General features: G+C 41.4%; 3 protein-coding genes across 4 annotated transcripts in view; 2 read left to right on the top strand and 1 right to left on the bottom strand.

Annotated features, from left to right (window-relative positions):
• Nucleotides 1-648: 648 nt before the first annotated feature.
• Nucleotides 649-4,091, top strand: LOC118420655 (endonuclease G, mitochondrial-like). The gene is made up of 3 exons (XM_035827536.1): nucleotides 649-1,284; nucleotides 1,698-1,810; nucleotides 2,514-4,091. The coding sequence occupies exons 1-3, from the start codon at nucleotides 676-678 to the stop codon at nucleotides 2,788-2,790; spliced, it is 999 nt and encodes a 332-aa protein (XP_035683429.1). The 5' UTR covers nucleotides 649-675; the 3' UTR covers nucleotides 2,791-4,091.
• Nucleotides 3,181-12,043, bottom strand: LOC118420654 (cyclin-dependent kinase 9-like). 2 transcript variants are annotated; one of them, XM_035827534.1, is made up of 8 exons: nucleotides 11,851-12,043; nucleotides 10,541-10,622; nucleotides 9,814-9,904; nucleotides 8,540-8,766; nucleotides 7,610-7,707; nucleotides 5,449-5,587; nucleotides 4,550-4,960; nucleotides 3,181-4,494 (listed from the first exon to the last, which is right to left on the bottom strand). In XM_035827534.1, exons 1-8 carry the CDS (start codon nucleotides 11,970-11,972, stop codon nucleotides 4,483-4,485), a joined length of 1,182 nt encoding a protein of 393 aa, XP_035683427.1. In that variant the 5' UTR covers nucleotides 11,973-12,043; the 3' UTR covers nucleotides 3,181-4,482. The 2 variants fall into 2 exon arrangements, with proteins under 2 accessions (XP_035683427.1, XP_035683428.1); XM_035827535.1 differs by having other exon boundaries at nucleotides 3,181-4,960; nucleotides 8,540-8,727; nucleotides 11,851-12,042.
• A 217-nt stretch (nucleotides 12,044-12,260) lies between these two features.
• Nucleotides 12,261-14,448, top strand: part of LOC118420656 (UPF0428 protein CXorf56 homolog) — a 5,871-nt gene continuing 3,683 nt past the window's right edge. The window contains exons 1-2 of the mRNA XM_035827537.1: nucleotides 12,261-12,463; nucleotides 13,269-13,425. Of these exons, the coding sequence (XP_035683430.1) occupies nucleotides 12,343-12,463; nucleotides 13,269-13,425 (278 nt within the window). The 5' untranslated portion in view covers nucleotides 12,261-12,342. The remainder of the gene's footprint in view (nucleotides 12,464-13,268; nucleotides 13,426-14,448) is intronic.

Raw genomic sequence — 14,448 nt, 5'->3', positions numbered from 1 at the left:
CCCAGTCTATAGCACAGTCTGCCATGCCCCCCTCCCAACAATTGTCAAAATTCAAAATGTGGCCATTTGTCACTAATATCTTACCTCAGAAACATGATGTACACTTTCCCCCACATCCACAGTACTTCCAAACAATAGTTATGGCAATTAATCTCCTTTCCAGGCTGCAAAGTCTGGGAGATGGAGGCCTGGATACAGAGTGAATATCCCTGCTGTCCTTTCTCTAAGTAAGCTCCTCAAAACCTAACTGTAAAATTCAAAATTTCCTACCCTGCAACCAATTAAGGAGCTGGCATCTGATTCGCTAGATGCCTAATTAATACAAGACTTTGATTGGCCATGGCTGACAGTTGTGGGACTGTCATCGACAGTCGTATTTTTAAATTATCTGACCAAATTAATTGGGACTAACCCCAAATTTCTGGCCGACTCCGTCAGCCTTGTTCGAGGAATGGACCAGTCTACTGTAGCATCTGAACGTGACATCAGAGACACGTGTCTGCAGCAGAGGGTCGTAAATGCCAGTTAGCCTGTGTCGCCCCCCGTCTCTGTTCAGTGATGGACAGTGGGCGCGGATTTACACAGCCTCAATCACTCCTCTTGCAAAGAATTCCAACTCTATATGTGTATATGCTGAGAAACCTTCGAGTTCACAGACTTCATTTACCAACATAGATGAAATTTCACACTAAAATTTATTTATTATTTTCAGGTTATCTCCTGTCTGTGGAAAAGATGTCACCTATGTCAGCTGTCAAGTCTCGTCTCCTCCCTGCCATTACCACCGTTACATCTGTCGGTGTTGGGGTATTGCTCGGAGTTCAGTACGAAAGAAAAGCGCTCCCCTTTCCATCAGTACTGGCAAAAACGTCTTCTCCCAGTGATGAAGTTGATACCAGAACGGTACCAGGACATCTGGTTCCAGTCCCACCAATGCCCGGTCCTCAAAGCAGTCCGGGAAAAGCCGGTCAAATCATGAGGTACGGTTTCCCGGGGCTCACGGACTTGAAGTCTCGCGAGGGATACGTCGTTTCCTACGACAGGAGAAACAGGAACCCTCATTGGGTGTTTGAGCACCTCACCTCTGCCCATGTGAGGGGGGACTCGGACAGGCAGCAGTGTGACTTTAAGGAGGATGAGACGATTCATCCCTACTTCCGAGCGACCAACTGGGACTTCAAGCGCAGCGGGTATGATCGTGGTCACCTGGCAGCTGCAGCCAATCACAGGCATTCGCAAACCGCCATGGGGGATACCTTCTACCTGAGTAACATCTCTCCACAGGTATGATGTAATCATGTATGATGGTCCACACTCTACCCAGGTGTAAAGATGGGTACCTGACTTTGGTTTGGGAGGTAATAAAAGGTGGTGGAAGGTGAGGGATGGGCTACACTTTCCAATTCCATGCCCAAGACACAGTGGATAACAGCCCACTGCCCCATTTAATCAGCATCAAAAATGATATTGGACTACCTTTACCTTCTTTAATCTATGCACACATGCCCTTAATTTGCAATCATCCACAATCGTACAACATTTGTGACTGTGCATGCCAATTAGCCTGATTAAATCTCGCTTATCGCAGCTCACCCATCATCCAGTCTGCCTCCTAGGAGGGGCTAGCTACAGCCCAGACAACAGAATTTGTGTTACATAGACTATTGCCAACAGGTGTACCATTAATTCTTCCACAGGTTGGGGAAGGGTTTAACCGTGATGCGTGGAACAGGCTGGAGATGTATGTCAGAGGTCTGACCAAACAGTTCAACAACGTCTACATCTGCACAGGACCACTGTACTTGCCAAGGTAAGGACAAGGCATTGAATGAAAGTTCATCTGTGTTGGTAGAATGCATTATAGAAAAATGCTTTACATCCAACACTGAAAAAAGGGACTGTGAAATTTTATTTTATTTCTTTCATTGGTCAAAGTCAAAATCTTGGATTCAGAACAGGATTTCTTTGCCCAAGGTGTGAAGGAGGCAGTGCACATCAGAGCCCACTAACCCACCCTCAACAGAGACGGGGGGCGACATAGACTTTCTGATACTTATGACCCCCTCCTGCAAAAGTGGTGTGTTCCTGACGTTGCTGCTGGAGATAGAAGGGTCATTCATTCTGTGAACAAGGTCGACAGAGTTCGTCCGAAAATTCAGAGGGGTAGGTCCCTATAATTTAATTTCAGTGTTGGATCTTAAGTGTTACTGTTAGCATTTTTCTATAAGGCATTGAACTTGACGTTTCCTGACGTTGTTGTTTATTTGGTGCATATAAGCACTGTACATCAAACACGATCTATACAAGTACTGTTTACAAGGTAGGGGTCTTCACCTTTCACCTTGCACATTCACAGTTCAAGCAGTGAACCAGCGTATTGTTGCTTAACTCTTTCCTTCCTAAAGATAACCTTCTACAACCAAGTCTGCATTAGTTAAACTTATAGAGTTATACAGCAGGAAAACAGTTAAACACATAGAAATCTTCATATTATGTTACTATTTTACCTACAGGAAGGAGGTGGATGGCAAGATGTATGTCAAGTACGAGGTGATTGGTCGAAACCATGTTGCCGTGCCAACCCATTTCTTCAAGGTTATAGCCTGTGAGACGAACAAGGGAGAACTCATCTTGGAGTCCTACGTCATGCCCAATGCCAAGATTGACAACAACCTACCCCTCAAGAACTTCTTAGTGCCAGTAGAGAGCATAGAGAGGGCATCAGGATTACTTCTTTTTGACAGGATACCAAGGAATGCATTCAAGGCTATTAATGGGAGACAACCTTGATGATACTAACTTTCTACCCAACTGTATAAACCCCGTAACAATTCGTTAACCAAATGGCTACTTCAATGTATTTAGTAGGAGAAAGATTTTGCAAATGTTATGTATTTAGAAAAAATCATCAGATATTTTTGCCATTCCATAACCTTTGCCAAGATTACGTTTTTGTCAGATACTGGTCCCCTTGTAGCTTTCTGTTGTACTGCAGCAAAACTCCTGGTTTAATATCTCGGGTTTTGGACCTGCCAGTTTTTTTTGTTAGAATTTAGATAGCTCTACTGGGTAGAAGTGACATAACTTATTTTAAGTTGAAATAGACATTCAAGATCACTCTTCCTATACATAAGCATCTAAGGTAAGGAGAGTCAATGAATTTTTTAACAGTCTATGCTGGAAAGATCTTATTGACATCTTTTAATGATACCTAGGGAAATGGTAGTCATAGAAGGCAAACTCAGAAAAACATTACCATCAAAACAGCTAAAGTCACATGTTGTATTGAAGGAATGTTCGTACACCACAGTGTGTCTTTTTTATGCAAGTCAACTTCTCATGGATAGAAAATAAAATTTTGACTGTTTCAAGTAAGTCTATTGATTACAATGATGATGGTGAATAACTTCAGAACTAGGTAATAAATAAGGATTCAAAGTACTGTGTGCATGTGAACTTCTGTGCACCCAAAATTGGAGCTGTGAACCTAGTTTTTTTACTGTGAGTGCAAAGGTGTACCTAGATAATTGTATAGTTATACACTAGTATACAGCATATTCTTCAGTGCTCTATCTTGTTTCTTCTCATTTTTCACGATCTTATGTTTTGAACCAAAAATCATTTCCGTGCATCAACATGTCACTTTTTAGTTCAGGTACATACATTCCTAAAAGTAAATTTCCATCCCAGTACATGTACTTACTCAAACGTTAGGACAAATGAGAAAGTATGAAGGTGAAAAATAATTTACACCATATATACAATGTACATTCTGCTTTCAGTAGTCATTTTTTTGCCTACCCAAAAGTATACATGAGGTATTGTCTACAGGAATATACAATGTAGGAAGGGCTAACAATCATAATTAATGGTACCTGTAGTAGAAAGGAAATGTTCCCGACTTACTTGGTAGCATATTAACAAAAGTAAGTTTACACACAATTAGTTTTTTATTAACTTGTCAAAATATGCTTGATCCCACATCCAGGAACTTAACTTTTATTTAATACTACACTTTCATAATTGTAATAAGTCTACCAAACAACCTTATGGCAGCTGTTTGTGTTTTTACAATAAAGTGTACATGACAATATCTTTTGTGTTCCCTTGATGGTATGGCTGCATATATACTTGAATCATGAATAGAGATGCAGCTATTATCCATTTTGTATATGTGACATATTGCATTTCCTTTTGGGATCTATTGTCTTCAATAACCTTGGTAACTACTAGTATAAGTAACAACAAGAAAAGCAAGGTGTGATGGGTCACTGATAAGGATTTAGAAGTGCCCAAATTGACCTAGATACAGAGGGAAGCCTCACTGGTGGAGAGTCCAGGATGGTGGAAGGTCCATGTGTTAGTAGTAGATTTTGGTTGATTTAAAGAGTTAGAAACATACATTGAGACTATGCCTCCTGACACATGTGTCAGAAGTGGGATGCGTGTGTGAGCTTTTTCAACAGTGGGAAGATAACTGTTTCAGAAGACTCTTATCATACGTCGCATCATTTTCTGCAGTGGGAAGATAACTCTTTCAAAAGACTCTATCGTAAGTGGCATCATTGTTAGCCGGCTGGTTTCTCCCAGGAGCCTGTGGCCCGTGCGCATGCCCTCTTCTTCTTGGTGGTGCCCAGTACTCAAACATAGACGTGTTGTGCATTGACAACATCTTCTGAAGGTCCACTGGTAAGGGGTCCTCCCAGAAAAAGTCATGATTCAGGGCATCGTCACTGTCTATTCTCTTGGTGGGATCCAGAGTCAGGAGTCTGTCTATCAGGTCTAGAGCGTAAGGGTCCTTGACATAAGCTCGCAGACGCTCCTTGACTTTTCTCTTCTGTCCTTTTGGCAGTTCCAGCTTGGAGAAGAGGTCCAGTTTTTCCACACTAGGCCAGACCTCGGCACTTATAGAGCCACAGAGCTGGGAGATTAGAGTCAATTGATGCTGTTCTGTGTTACCCTGGATAAAAAAAGAGCAAAAATACTCAAAATACATACATGTACATGTAAATAAAGTCAAAGTCAAAGTATCTTCAAACCAGCGCTTAAGCCAGCTTTAAATATTTCTGTCATCCCAAAGCCCATTGGTGGAAAAATCCTAAAATTTTTAGTAAAAAGATGCATATTTTTCTGTCATTGTGGAAAATTTGCTGCCATTGTTCAATTTTAAGACCTATGTTTGGGTGTGGTTTCAACTTTGTTCATTATCATATCTGAACTGCACCCACCAATTTCGTCCACCAAGGTCTTAAAATTTAAAGTTTTCTGTCAAATGCAGCAAAATTTTGTCCAATGACAGAAGGACTGGCACTGACTAAGCCAAGCTTTGAACAGAATAAATGTTTATTGTATAAACAACAGCTTTAAACCTTTCTATACTATCTACATCTTACCCAAAGCAATTCCTAAATATTCATGAAAAAAGGTTGACTGCAGTTATCACCGTACCTGCATGATGGGGCTTCTGGTCCACATTTCTGCCATGATACAGCCGGCCCCCCACAGGTCTATGGGAGGACCGTAATTCCGCTCACCAAGCAGCAGTTCAGGAGGCCGATACCATAGTGTTACCACCCTGTTGGTGTATCTGGAAAAACAAAGCAGAAAATTTAATATAGAACTTTACAAACATGACCTTATACTATAGCAAACACGTAAACAAAGACAATGAACTGTTACATGCATATCAAACTGTTTTGTCACATTAAAGGAAGAAACTAGACTTGTTTCCCAATATTAAGGGAACATACTGAGTAACCAAGATAGTATTTGTAACCTATTATAATTTGTCTAATTTCATCACTTTTCAGAAATTTTAGAAATGTTATTGTTAAGAAAATTGGCCTTTTCTTTTAGTACATTGTATTTCACTATACAAATGGTTTCAGAAAGGCTCCTGAATGGCCTGACCCACATAAAAATGTAAAAATTTAACAGACATACATATACTCTCTTATTGGCTGAACTTCTAATTGTCATTCCCTCATTGGTAGCAGTGTTCTCGCCAGGCCTTTTCAGCATAGCGGGCCGATACGCTGTGGGCTGGAAAAATGACGCTGTAAAACGCCCGCTACGCTGCTTTTTCATCCAGCGTAGCGGCAAAAAAATGGGGAATAAAAGAAAAATATCGTAGTAAAAATACATAGGCACGCGCCAAGCACGCGCCTTCGCTGTTTCAGGAAGTTATCAACTCGAAGGGAGGTGTTTTTACAGCACCGGCCCGCCGTACCGCTGTCTCGCAGCCGGCAGCCCCTCCCACCCTTTGCGTTCCCGCGCGCGGAAATGTAAACACAGACGCGAGAGGGCCTTGCCCGCACGTGATTAGCGGGGTGGGATCTCTCCCCGGAACAGCCGATGTGCATAAGGGAGCGGCGTTGATAAACAGAGGCTGTTACTCGCGGCAGTTGCGTCTTTCTTTTTCAGTACGGAAAATAGAAGCAATTATTTCTGACAAATTTCTAGAGCAAGAACGGGTCGCGTTCCAAAATTTCCTGTTCTAAGTTTTGCGTGTGCCGCCCTGCGTTCGTGCCAAAAAAAATATATAAAATGAGTAGCGCGTGTGCTGCGAGTGATCAGTGGGGTGGGACCCCTCCCCGGAACAGCCAGTTCCTGGGGAATGTCCTTATTTGGGGAGCTCGGTTGACCAACATAGGCTGTTACTGATAGTTGCGTAATTTTTATTTCAGCGCGGGAAATAGAATCAATTCTTTCCGACATAATTCTGGAGCAAGAGTGGGTCGCTTTCCCAAAATTCCTGTTCTAAATTTGAAGCTCTGTATCGGCATTCGTAAGATACAAACCATCGTAAGTTTGTATGTAAAACCCGGGCGTTAGTTTCGCCGACAAGCCCCGTGTGGCCCCGCCCACAAACCGCCAGGGCAGTTTCGGCATCTTTCCGATTTGATCAGAGGGCCGCCGGCTATCAATCAAACGCGGCTGTTGTTTACAGTTTCAGTCATGTGCCGTGTACAAGTTTACAGCGAACTTCATGCTACGTAATATTACATTCCTTGGACCTTCTTTCCCACAGCGGTGCTTCTACGAAATATTTATTAGACTGTAACACTGAGTCCCACATGTTTTAAAGAATGGAATCTGACGCGGAATAGCGGTTTTTACCGGGTATTTTCTTGAAACATGTCCGTGGGAATATCGTCTAAACTCTAACGACGAGGCGGCGACGCAGGGAGCTGAGTAAAGTTTGTTGTTTATGAGTTTTAATTGTCTGTGAAGCTTTGACCCGAAATATTGTTACGTCAAACTGCTGAAGAGAAGTTAAGTGACTGCTGCGATTATCGTAGATATGGCCCTAAAAAAATGATAGAATAAGCCTTCTCAATAGCCTAAAATGCAAGAGCTTCCGGGGGGCTTCGCCCCCCTGGGTCCCCCCCCGCGGGGCTTTGCCCTTCGGCGGCCCCCGGACCCCTGCCCGACGCTGTGAAAAATTCCTGGCGAGAACACTGGGTAGAAATGCTAATCATGATTGACAATCAGCTAATTATGATTGACTGTCAGCATCAGTCTAACTTCTCTCTCTCTAAGAGTCCAAGAGAAGCATAGTCAGTTTTATGACCAATCTAAGATCAGCTGACCACGGAAAAAAGTGTACCTGTTAGCCTGTCCACTCTTGGTCACACTGAACGCTCTGGCCAGTCCAAAGTCAGCCAGCTTCAGCACACCATGTTTGTTGATCAGTATGTTAGCAGCCTGGGGACAGAGTTGGGATCACATAGGCCAGGCAGATAACACAACATAATCATACAAATAATGATATAAGATATGAAAACATACATTATAATTATTTGGTGACAAAATTTTACATAACAGGATGTTACATAAGATGTTTGACAGAGAATACTGGACACCAAAGTAACTACCAGTACATAGGTGAGTTTAAAATCTCACTAAACCCATGCAGACCCGACCCATGCATTTCTTTAATACAGTCAAACCTGTCTATAGTGGCCACTCAAGGGACCGGACAAATGTGGCCACTATAGACAGGTGGCCTCTGTATAGAGGTGGCAACTTGTGGATAAAATACCCAAGGGACCAACAAAAAATGGCCACTATGGACAGGTGACCCCCCTGTAGAGGTGGCCCCTAATACAGGTTTGACTGTATATGTATTGATGTGCACCCCTCAACAGTCAGTTGTTAACAAGAATCAAACAACACAAAACAAGACAAGTTTTTAACATCGCCCCTAAAGTTAGGTTAATTTGTAACCACTAATAAACATTTTTCAGGCCATGTCGGATACATTGTATTCAGCCATAGGCTGAGCATACTTAATTGAATAAAAGAGTACTTAGGGAGTTTAGCACAATACTGAATGCTTTTTGATGTACGCAAGACAAGTGGGTACTTCATTGTATAATATTAAGGAGCATGCATGTTTTAATTTCTAGAATCAGTATCTATAGTGAAGGAAAGTAAACTCTTGTGGAGTTTAGGACTCTATAATAGAAAATGTTAAAAAAGGAGATAATAACTAACCAGTACATGGACGATTTAACAATAGAGTATTAAAGACCACCTTCATGTCCCTGTGCAGTATCTTGTTCCTGTGGATGTAGTACAGGCCGTTCAGGAGCTGCTGCATCACCTTCTTGATCTCACTGAGGGTGAACTTGACATTAGCGTTACTCAGCAGCCCCGCCAGGTCGTGCTCGCAGAAATCGAACACCAGGTAAATACTGCCTTTGAAGCGATTTAGAGGGGACGCTGTGGACAGGGGGGAGATAGTTGGGTCCAAAACTTGTTCTAATACAGGGCACAAGAAAAACTCATCAACCTGCAGCGGTGGACTGCAGCGAGAGCTGACGAGAAAGTGGAATGAGAGTTGGGCCTGGGAAAGTCAATGTTGTGTTTCCTATTTTGTTGATGACAAAATTAGGGTCAGTAGGTAGGTAGGGATTCTTTTTGCCTGAAGTGACCCAACAAATATAATTTCAAGAATGGAGATTTAAATATATCAGGTCACTGGTATTTTCAACATAACAGTAGACAGATACAAAATTATGCAAGATGTTAACAAAAAGGTGACTTAGCTTGAAAGTTGTTCAGTCACTTTTTCTATTACAACTGAAATGATTCCATAACGTTTTCGTCACTTAGATGTCAGGTCCCTTGCCATAGGTCGACCGACAACAAGTCCAAGCTCGGGAAGGTATTTTTTTTTTCATTTGATCACTCACTAACTCACTATCCTTTGTTTGATCACTGGAAACACAACACTTATTTCCTAGGCCTTATGATAATGTTGCATGCACTTCCCTTAGCTTAACAGTACACCTTAGTTACTTCTTTATGACATGAAACATTCTATTTGTGCAATTACTTGTAGTGATGATGATGATGATGATGACATGGTATACAGTCAAAACTATACCAAGTGACCATGGTCTATAAGGACCACCAGGTCATTTACAATATGGACTAGCTGATGGTCCCTATACTAGACAGGATTCTAAATACCTGTGTCAATGGGAAATGTTATCTACGGGACTAACAAAAAGTGGTCACATTGACCGTCAATGTGACCACTTTTTGGCAGTCCTGTAAATAATATTTCCCATTGACACAGGCATTTAGAATCCTGTATATAGTATAGGGATCACAGCTCACATTGACTATATTTCTTGAGTCAACTTGGCAGTTTTGGCTGTATACAGGTTACAGTGCTGAAGAAATAAAAACTTGTGCCCTCTTCACTTTTGATTCTACACTACACTTTAGCATTACTTGCACGAAACAAAAAACACCACTGTGCGATAAGAAGAGACGCCTGCGAGGATTCGAACCAGCTACCTTTAGTTCTGCAGATCTCCAGCAGCTGCACAACATTTTCATGCTTCACCATCTGAAGAATCTTGATCTCTCTCAGAGCTGTAATGGGAAACTAAGATAATACAAGTGTTAATTTTCATATATTTATGATGTCAATTGCATACATAGCATCACAAATGGTTCATTTTACTGGTTAATCATTAAGCAGCATACAAAATTTATATATTTCTTTCTTTGCATATGCGTGCCTAAACTGATGGAGGGATAGGTGGGGCGAGCCTTAATTGATGGAGGTAATAACAAAAATAACATTCAAAATTACCTGCGCTATCAATGGTATAGTCAATATTTATATGTTACTTGAGCGAGTGCTATGATTAAGCTCCAAGCAGATGTTGGGAGAGGTTGAATCATTCATATGAAATAGGCCTGTTCGTAGCTCTGCCTTTGTGTCTAAAAGCCTCTAAAACATAGGAAGGCATTTTGGCTTAGGTTCTGCATTTCACACAAAAACAGGCAGCAAATAAAAAATGTAGCAATTCATTCTTCCAACATCTGCATGGAGATCAGTGTTAGAGATGCTATGTTTAATCTGCTAATTACAGACAAAACAATTCATGAATCAATACAAATCATAAGTATGTCTGGTATGCGCAGTTGTCACATAATCATAGAATACAGAAGCAGATTAATATCTGATATTTTATTTATCTGATATTTTCTTTATCTGATGTTTTCTCAATCTTACCCCTTCCTTCTCATTCTCCATCAGCACCTTTTTCAGGGCCACAAACTGCTTGGTTTTCCTGTGCCTGGCCTTGAACACCTCCCTGTACGGTGGAGAGAAAGTGTGGTGGTCTTGGTGTAAGCTTGTAAGAGAATGTTGTCTTACCAGTCTGTGATGTGAATAAGGCCAATACCTTGGCTTGAGTTACTGTTCAATGTCTATTTAATATGTAACATGAAGTGTTGGACTGTTGGTACAGTGTTCAGGGTTCTCCCCAGAGAGTGGAATAAGGGAGGCCCTCCACTATACTATTTTTCAAATTTAGTGTGTTTCTTCCCTATTTTCTTTGTTAGTTTTGCTAGAATTAATGACAATTCACAGATTTTTGTGCCAAGTGGCATCACTTTTCCAGTCAGCATTGTCTGCAAAAACTTGTGAATGAGCAATGATCAAAACAATAGTCGTTTTGCCACTTCACAACAAAGGAATCACAACAGTATACTATACTTGTAGTATTTGACACCCTCTGTCATTGCAAAATGAACCCATTTTCATGAAAGCGCAGCGCGTTGGTGCGGGTTATTTTTGCCAGCCCCTCCACTATACTAAAAAATTCTGGGGAGAACCCTGGTGTTCATGTAGAATGTATCATAATCTAATGATACTATAAGCCCTTTCACAGATGTTAAAACGCATGTGCGGCAAGAGGAAGTCTAGTAACATGTCAAAGGACAAGGCCCGAAATTGTAAACAGTACTTGTCTCGACCATTGTTTCGTTTTGCATATAACAATGTCCAGACGGGCTTTGTTTTCAATTTTGGGGCCTTATAGTATACTTTGACACATAGAATTCCTGTCGCTGCACATGCATTCAGAACGGTTACCTCAGTGAAAGGGCTTATAATAAGATGACTCACTATTTACATATTATCATAGTGGTAAGTCTAGTATAGTAGACTTCTAGTGGGGTATAACAGGAAATGATTAATTTGTCCATGCAACATCTTGCTTACTGCTTAGGGCTGTCCGTCGTTGCCGACGAGACAGGAGTGTGCTGCGGGAGCTGCAAGATTAATTTGTCCATGCAACATCTACACCATGGCTTGTTATAGAAGATGCACATGTAAATATTGCAAAACCATAGACTGTATGGAAATGAACTTGATCAAAATACATACAAACGTCCCAACCATGTGTCAAACTACTTTATTAGATGTAATAAGTCGTTGGAAGCCATTCTTTAGACAATTAAAAAAAAAAAGAATATCTTGCCCCCCTCCCAGCACCTCTTTCTTGTCCATGTTGTTAGTCATAAAAAAATCCCACTCACCCAAACGTGCCCTGTCCGATCTTGGCCAGTTTCTCATATTTGGACACATCATCGCAGTAAGGATATTCTATAGCCTCTAACTTATCCCTGACTGCGTTTATACTAGACGCCTGACTGCTCATGTTCTTCGGAAAAATATTTCTTGGTGGTCGAAGATGGCGGCAAAGACAGGCAACGATGGAACCATCCACTTTTAGGGGGATAGTCTTCCTATAAGATTTTCACAATTTCTCAAACTTTTTCTCAAAGGTCGTAGCTTGAGCCAATTAACTCATTAGTGTATATAATAATTGTTATTTTCATCATGCTATACAGCTTTAAGAATGAAAATGGCATAAATTTTACGTTATTTATGTACATAATTCCCCTATGAAATAGTGAATGTGTCTAATGACCAAGGTGATGACGTCAGACAAGTACACAACATCCGGTGACGTTACACACATCTGAGTGTTTTTTGTTCGTCGTGACGACGTTTGGTAGTGAAACAGCATGCCGAAGGTTATTTCCCGCAGTATCGTGTGCTCAGACACGCGGGATAAGGAGGAGTATGAAGGAGAGAAGCCGCTGAACGTGTACTACTGCTTGTGCGGACAGATGGTGCTGATTTTAGGTGAGCTGATGGTGCACATGGTGTTAGTTTGTGGGGAGGGGGGCATGAAAATTTATCCAGAGAACACTAGACTCTAGAGTAGAGAACACATGTCTAAAAAACAGTTGACGTAAAAATAGAATATGGACAGCAGCGTGCAAAATACCCACTTGCACACTGCAACCACTTTTTACTTGGTGCATCTTACTTCTAAATTCAGGTTGCACAGGGTCTAACTTTTGACGATTTTGAGCCTCAGAACTCGATTTTGTTGTCAAATTATTTACTTGGAAGAAATAAATGGACCAAGGCAGCTCCGTTTCATATCAGCCAAACATGTATGTATTGTACCTTTTTTTCAGAAATTAGTGAATTGTAGGTGGTGCAACTTGAAATTCAGTTGTGCAACCTATTTTTTGCCCCAGGTTGCACACTGTGCAACCTGGCAGCACAGAAAAGTATTTTGTATGTACTGGGACAGTAACAACAACAGAGTAGCAATTTTTCTGATTTGCTTGTTACCTTTACCAAGAATGGTATGTTTCCTGTGCCATATGTGGGACCCCTAGCGGATTTCTATGATGCTGCAGCAAAATTCCTGGTTTGGATATTACATATCTCATTTTCTTGACATGCTATGGACATGATCCCTAAAAATTATGGCTAATTCCTTTTGCACTCAGAAAGAAGTGATATAGGTTTGGGTCCCCTAGCAGCTTTTTAGGTGAAATACAGGGGTCTTTTTGTTGGAAACATTGAATTTTAAAGAGGACACACAAGTCTAAATGAGATTTTAATCAGATTTTTGTTCCTGCTTATTTGACAGATTGTCCACTGGAGAAGTTGCCCCTGAGAAAAAGAGACAACGCCCGTGTCATCGATGGGTCCAAACATGCACACAAGGTTACAGCAGAGCCTGGCGAGACCGTCTTCTTGAAATGGCCAGATGGAATTGAACGGCAATACAGGCAGAAGTGTAAGAAGTAAGTTGATACATGTTCATACAATAATTGGAGAGTGGTCTTCTTTTGTGTCTGCTTAAGACTTGTCACTATTCAGCAAATGCATGAGTAGCAGTTGTATTCAACTACAAATTATGACAGTCCTTTTGGAAAATACAACTCTTGGCAAAAGCAGTTTTGTTAATGTATCAACAGAACCTATGATGATCACCAGTAGTAGTACAATAGACAAGCATTGCAAAAAGTAAATACAAATTCTAACATTACGGCTTCAAACACAATGAATAATGATGCTTGTATTTTGTTGAGACAAAAATCCAACTACATGTCAGCCTTGTCAGAAACTTTTAAAGTAGTACTAGTAGGCTAATATCTGAAAGTAGCAGGCAAGCCGCTTTGCGGCTTGCAGCGAGCCACGAAGTGGCGAGCGGGGGGTAGGTACGGGAGGGGGGTTGCGCCCCTCCCGTAGGAGGGTTTGGGGGGCCTCCCCCGGAAAAATTTGTAAATTTAGACCCCTAAACATGGTTTTTGGTGTATTCTGGGCAACTTTTCTTGTCAGCTTATATCTTTAAGAGTTTACATCTTGGAATTAACCTCTACCATTTTGTGAAAGAATCCATCCACAATCAGGCATGTTGTGTTTCTAGTTATAGTCCAGAAAATAGTCACAGGCACACAGAGCTAGGCCCACGCACTCAAAGGTCCAGATATTAGAACTCTGCCTCCTTGGAGGTGTGTTGGCAGTGTCTGCTGCAAGCTCAGATAATGTAAACAACAGAGAAAACCTAATACATGTGTGGGACATTCGTCAAAATGACAGTTTTCAGATCCCCGAAGACCCAGTAAGCTATCAGAAAACTGCCAGAGGTTTATCAAGACAAATTGCTGGGGGATTTTGTAACAAAAGTAGGCAGCTGAAAAATGTAAAGTAGGCGGGGAAAATAGCCGGCTGCCGGCTTGATTTGACAAGGCTGCATGTACTACTGCTGTAGCCTGCAGTCCAGCCTTGTTTGCTTTAGTCCACTCGTCTCCCAAAGGTTGCGG

The sequence above is a fragment of the Branchiostoma floridae genome, chromosome 8, assembly GCF_000003815.2.
Source record: "Branchiostoma floridae strain S238N-H82 chromosome 8, Bfl_VNyyK, whole genome shotgun sequence".
Lineage (NCBI taxonomy): Eukaryota > Metazoa > Chordata > Leptocardii > Amphioxiformes > Branchiostomatidae > Branchiostoma > Branchiostoma floridae.
This window is presented reverse-complemented; position numbering and strand designations above follow the sequence as displayed.

Excerpts from the sequence above, each read along its gene's own strand:
- LOC118420655 (XM_035827536.1), top strand. The coding sequence starts at position 676 with ATGAAATTTCACACTAAAATTTATTTATTATTTTCAGGTTATCTCCTG. Across the intron at positions 1,285-1,697 it reads TGAGTAACATCTCTCCACAG|GTTGGGGAAGGGTTTAACCG; the intron begins GTATGATGTAAT and ends ATTCTTCCACAG. Across the intron at positions 1,811-2,513 it reads GGACCACTGTACTTGCCAAG|GAAGGAGGTGGATGGCAAGA; the intron begins GTAAGGACAAGG and ends TTTTACCTACAG.
- LOC118420654 (XM_035827534.1), bottom strand. The coding sequence starts at position 11,972 with ATGAGCAGTCAGGCGTCTAGTATAAACGCAGTCAGGGATAAGTTAGAG. Across the intron at positions 7,708-8,539 it reads TACTGCACAGGGACATGAAG|GCTGCTAACATACTGATCAA; the intron begins GTGGTCTTTAAT and ends CTCTGTCCCCAG. Across the intron at positions 5,588-7,609 it reads AAGAGTGGACAGGCTAACAG|ATACACCAACAGGGTGGTAA; the intron begins GTACACTTTTTT and ends TTGTTTTTCCAG.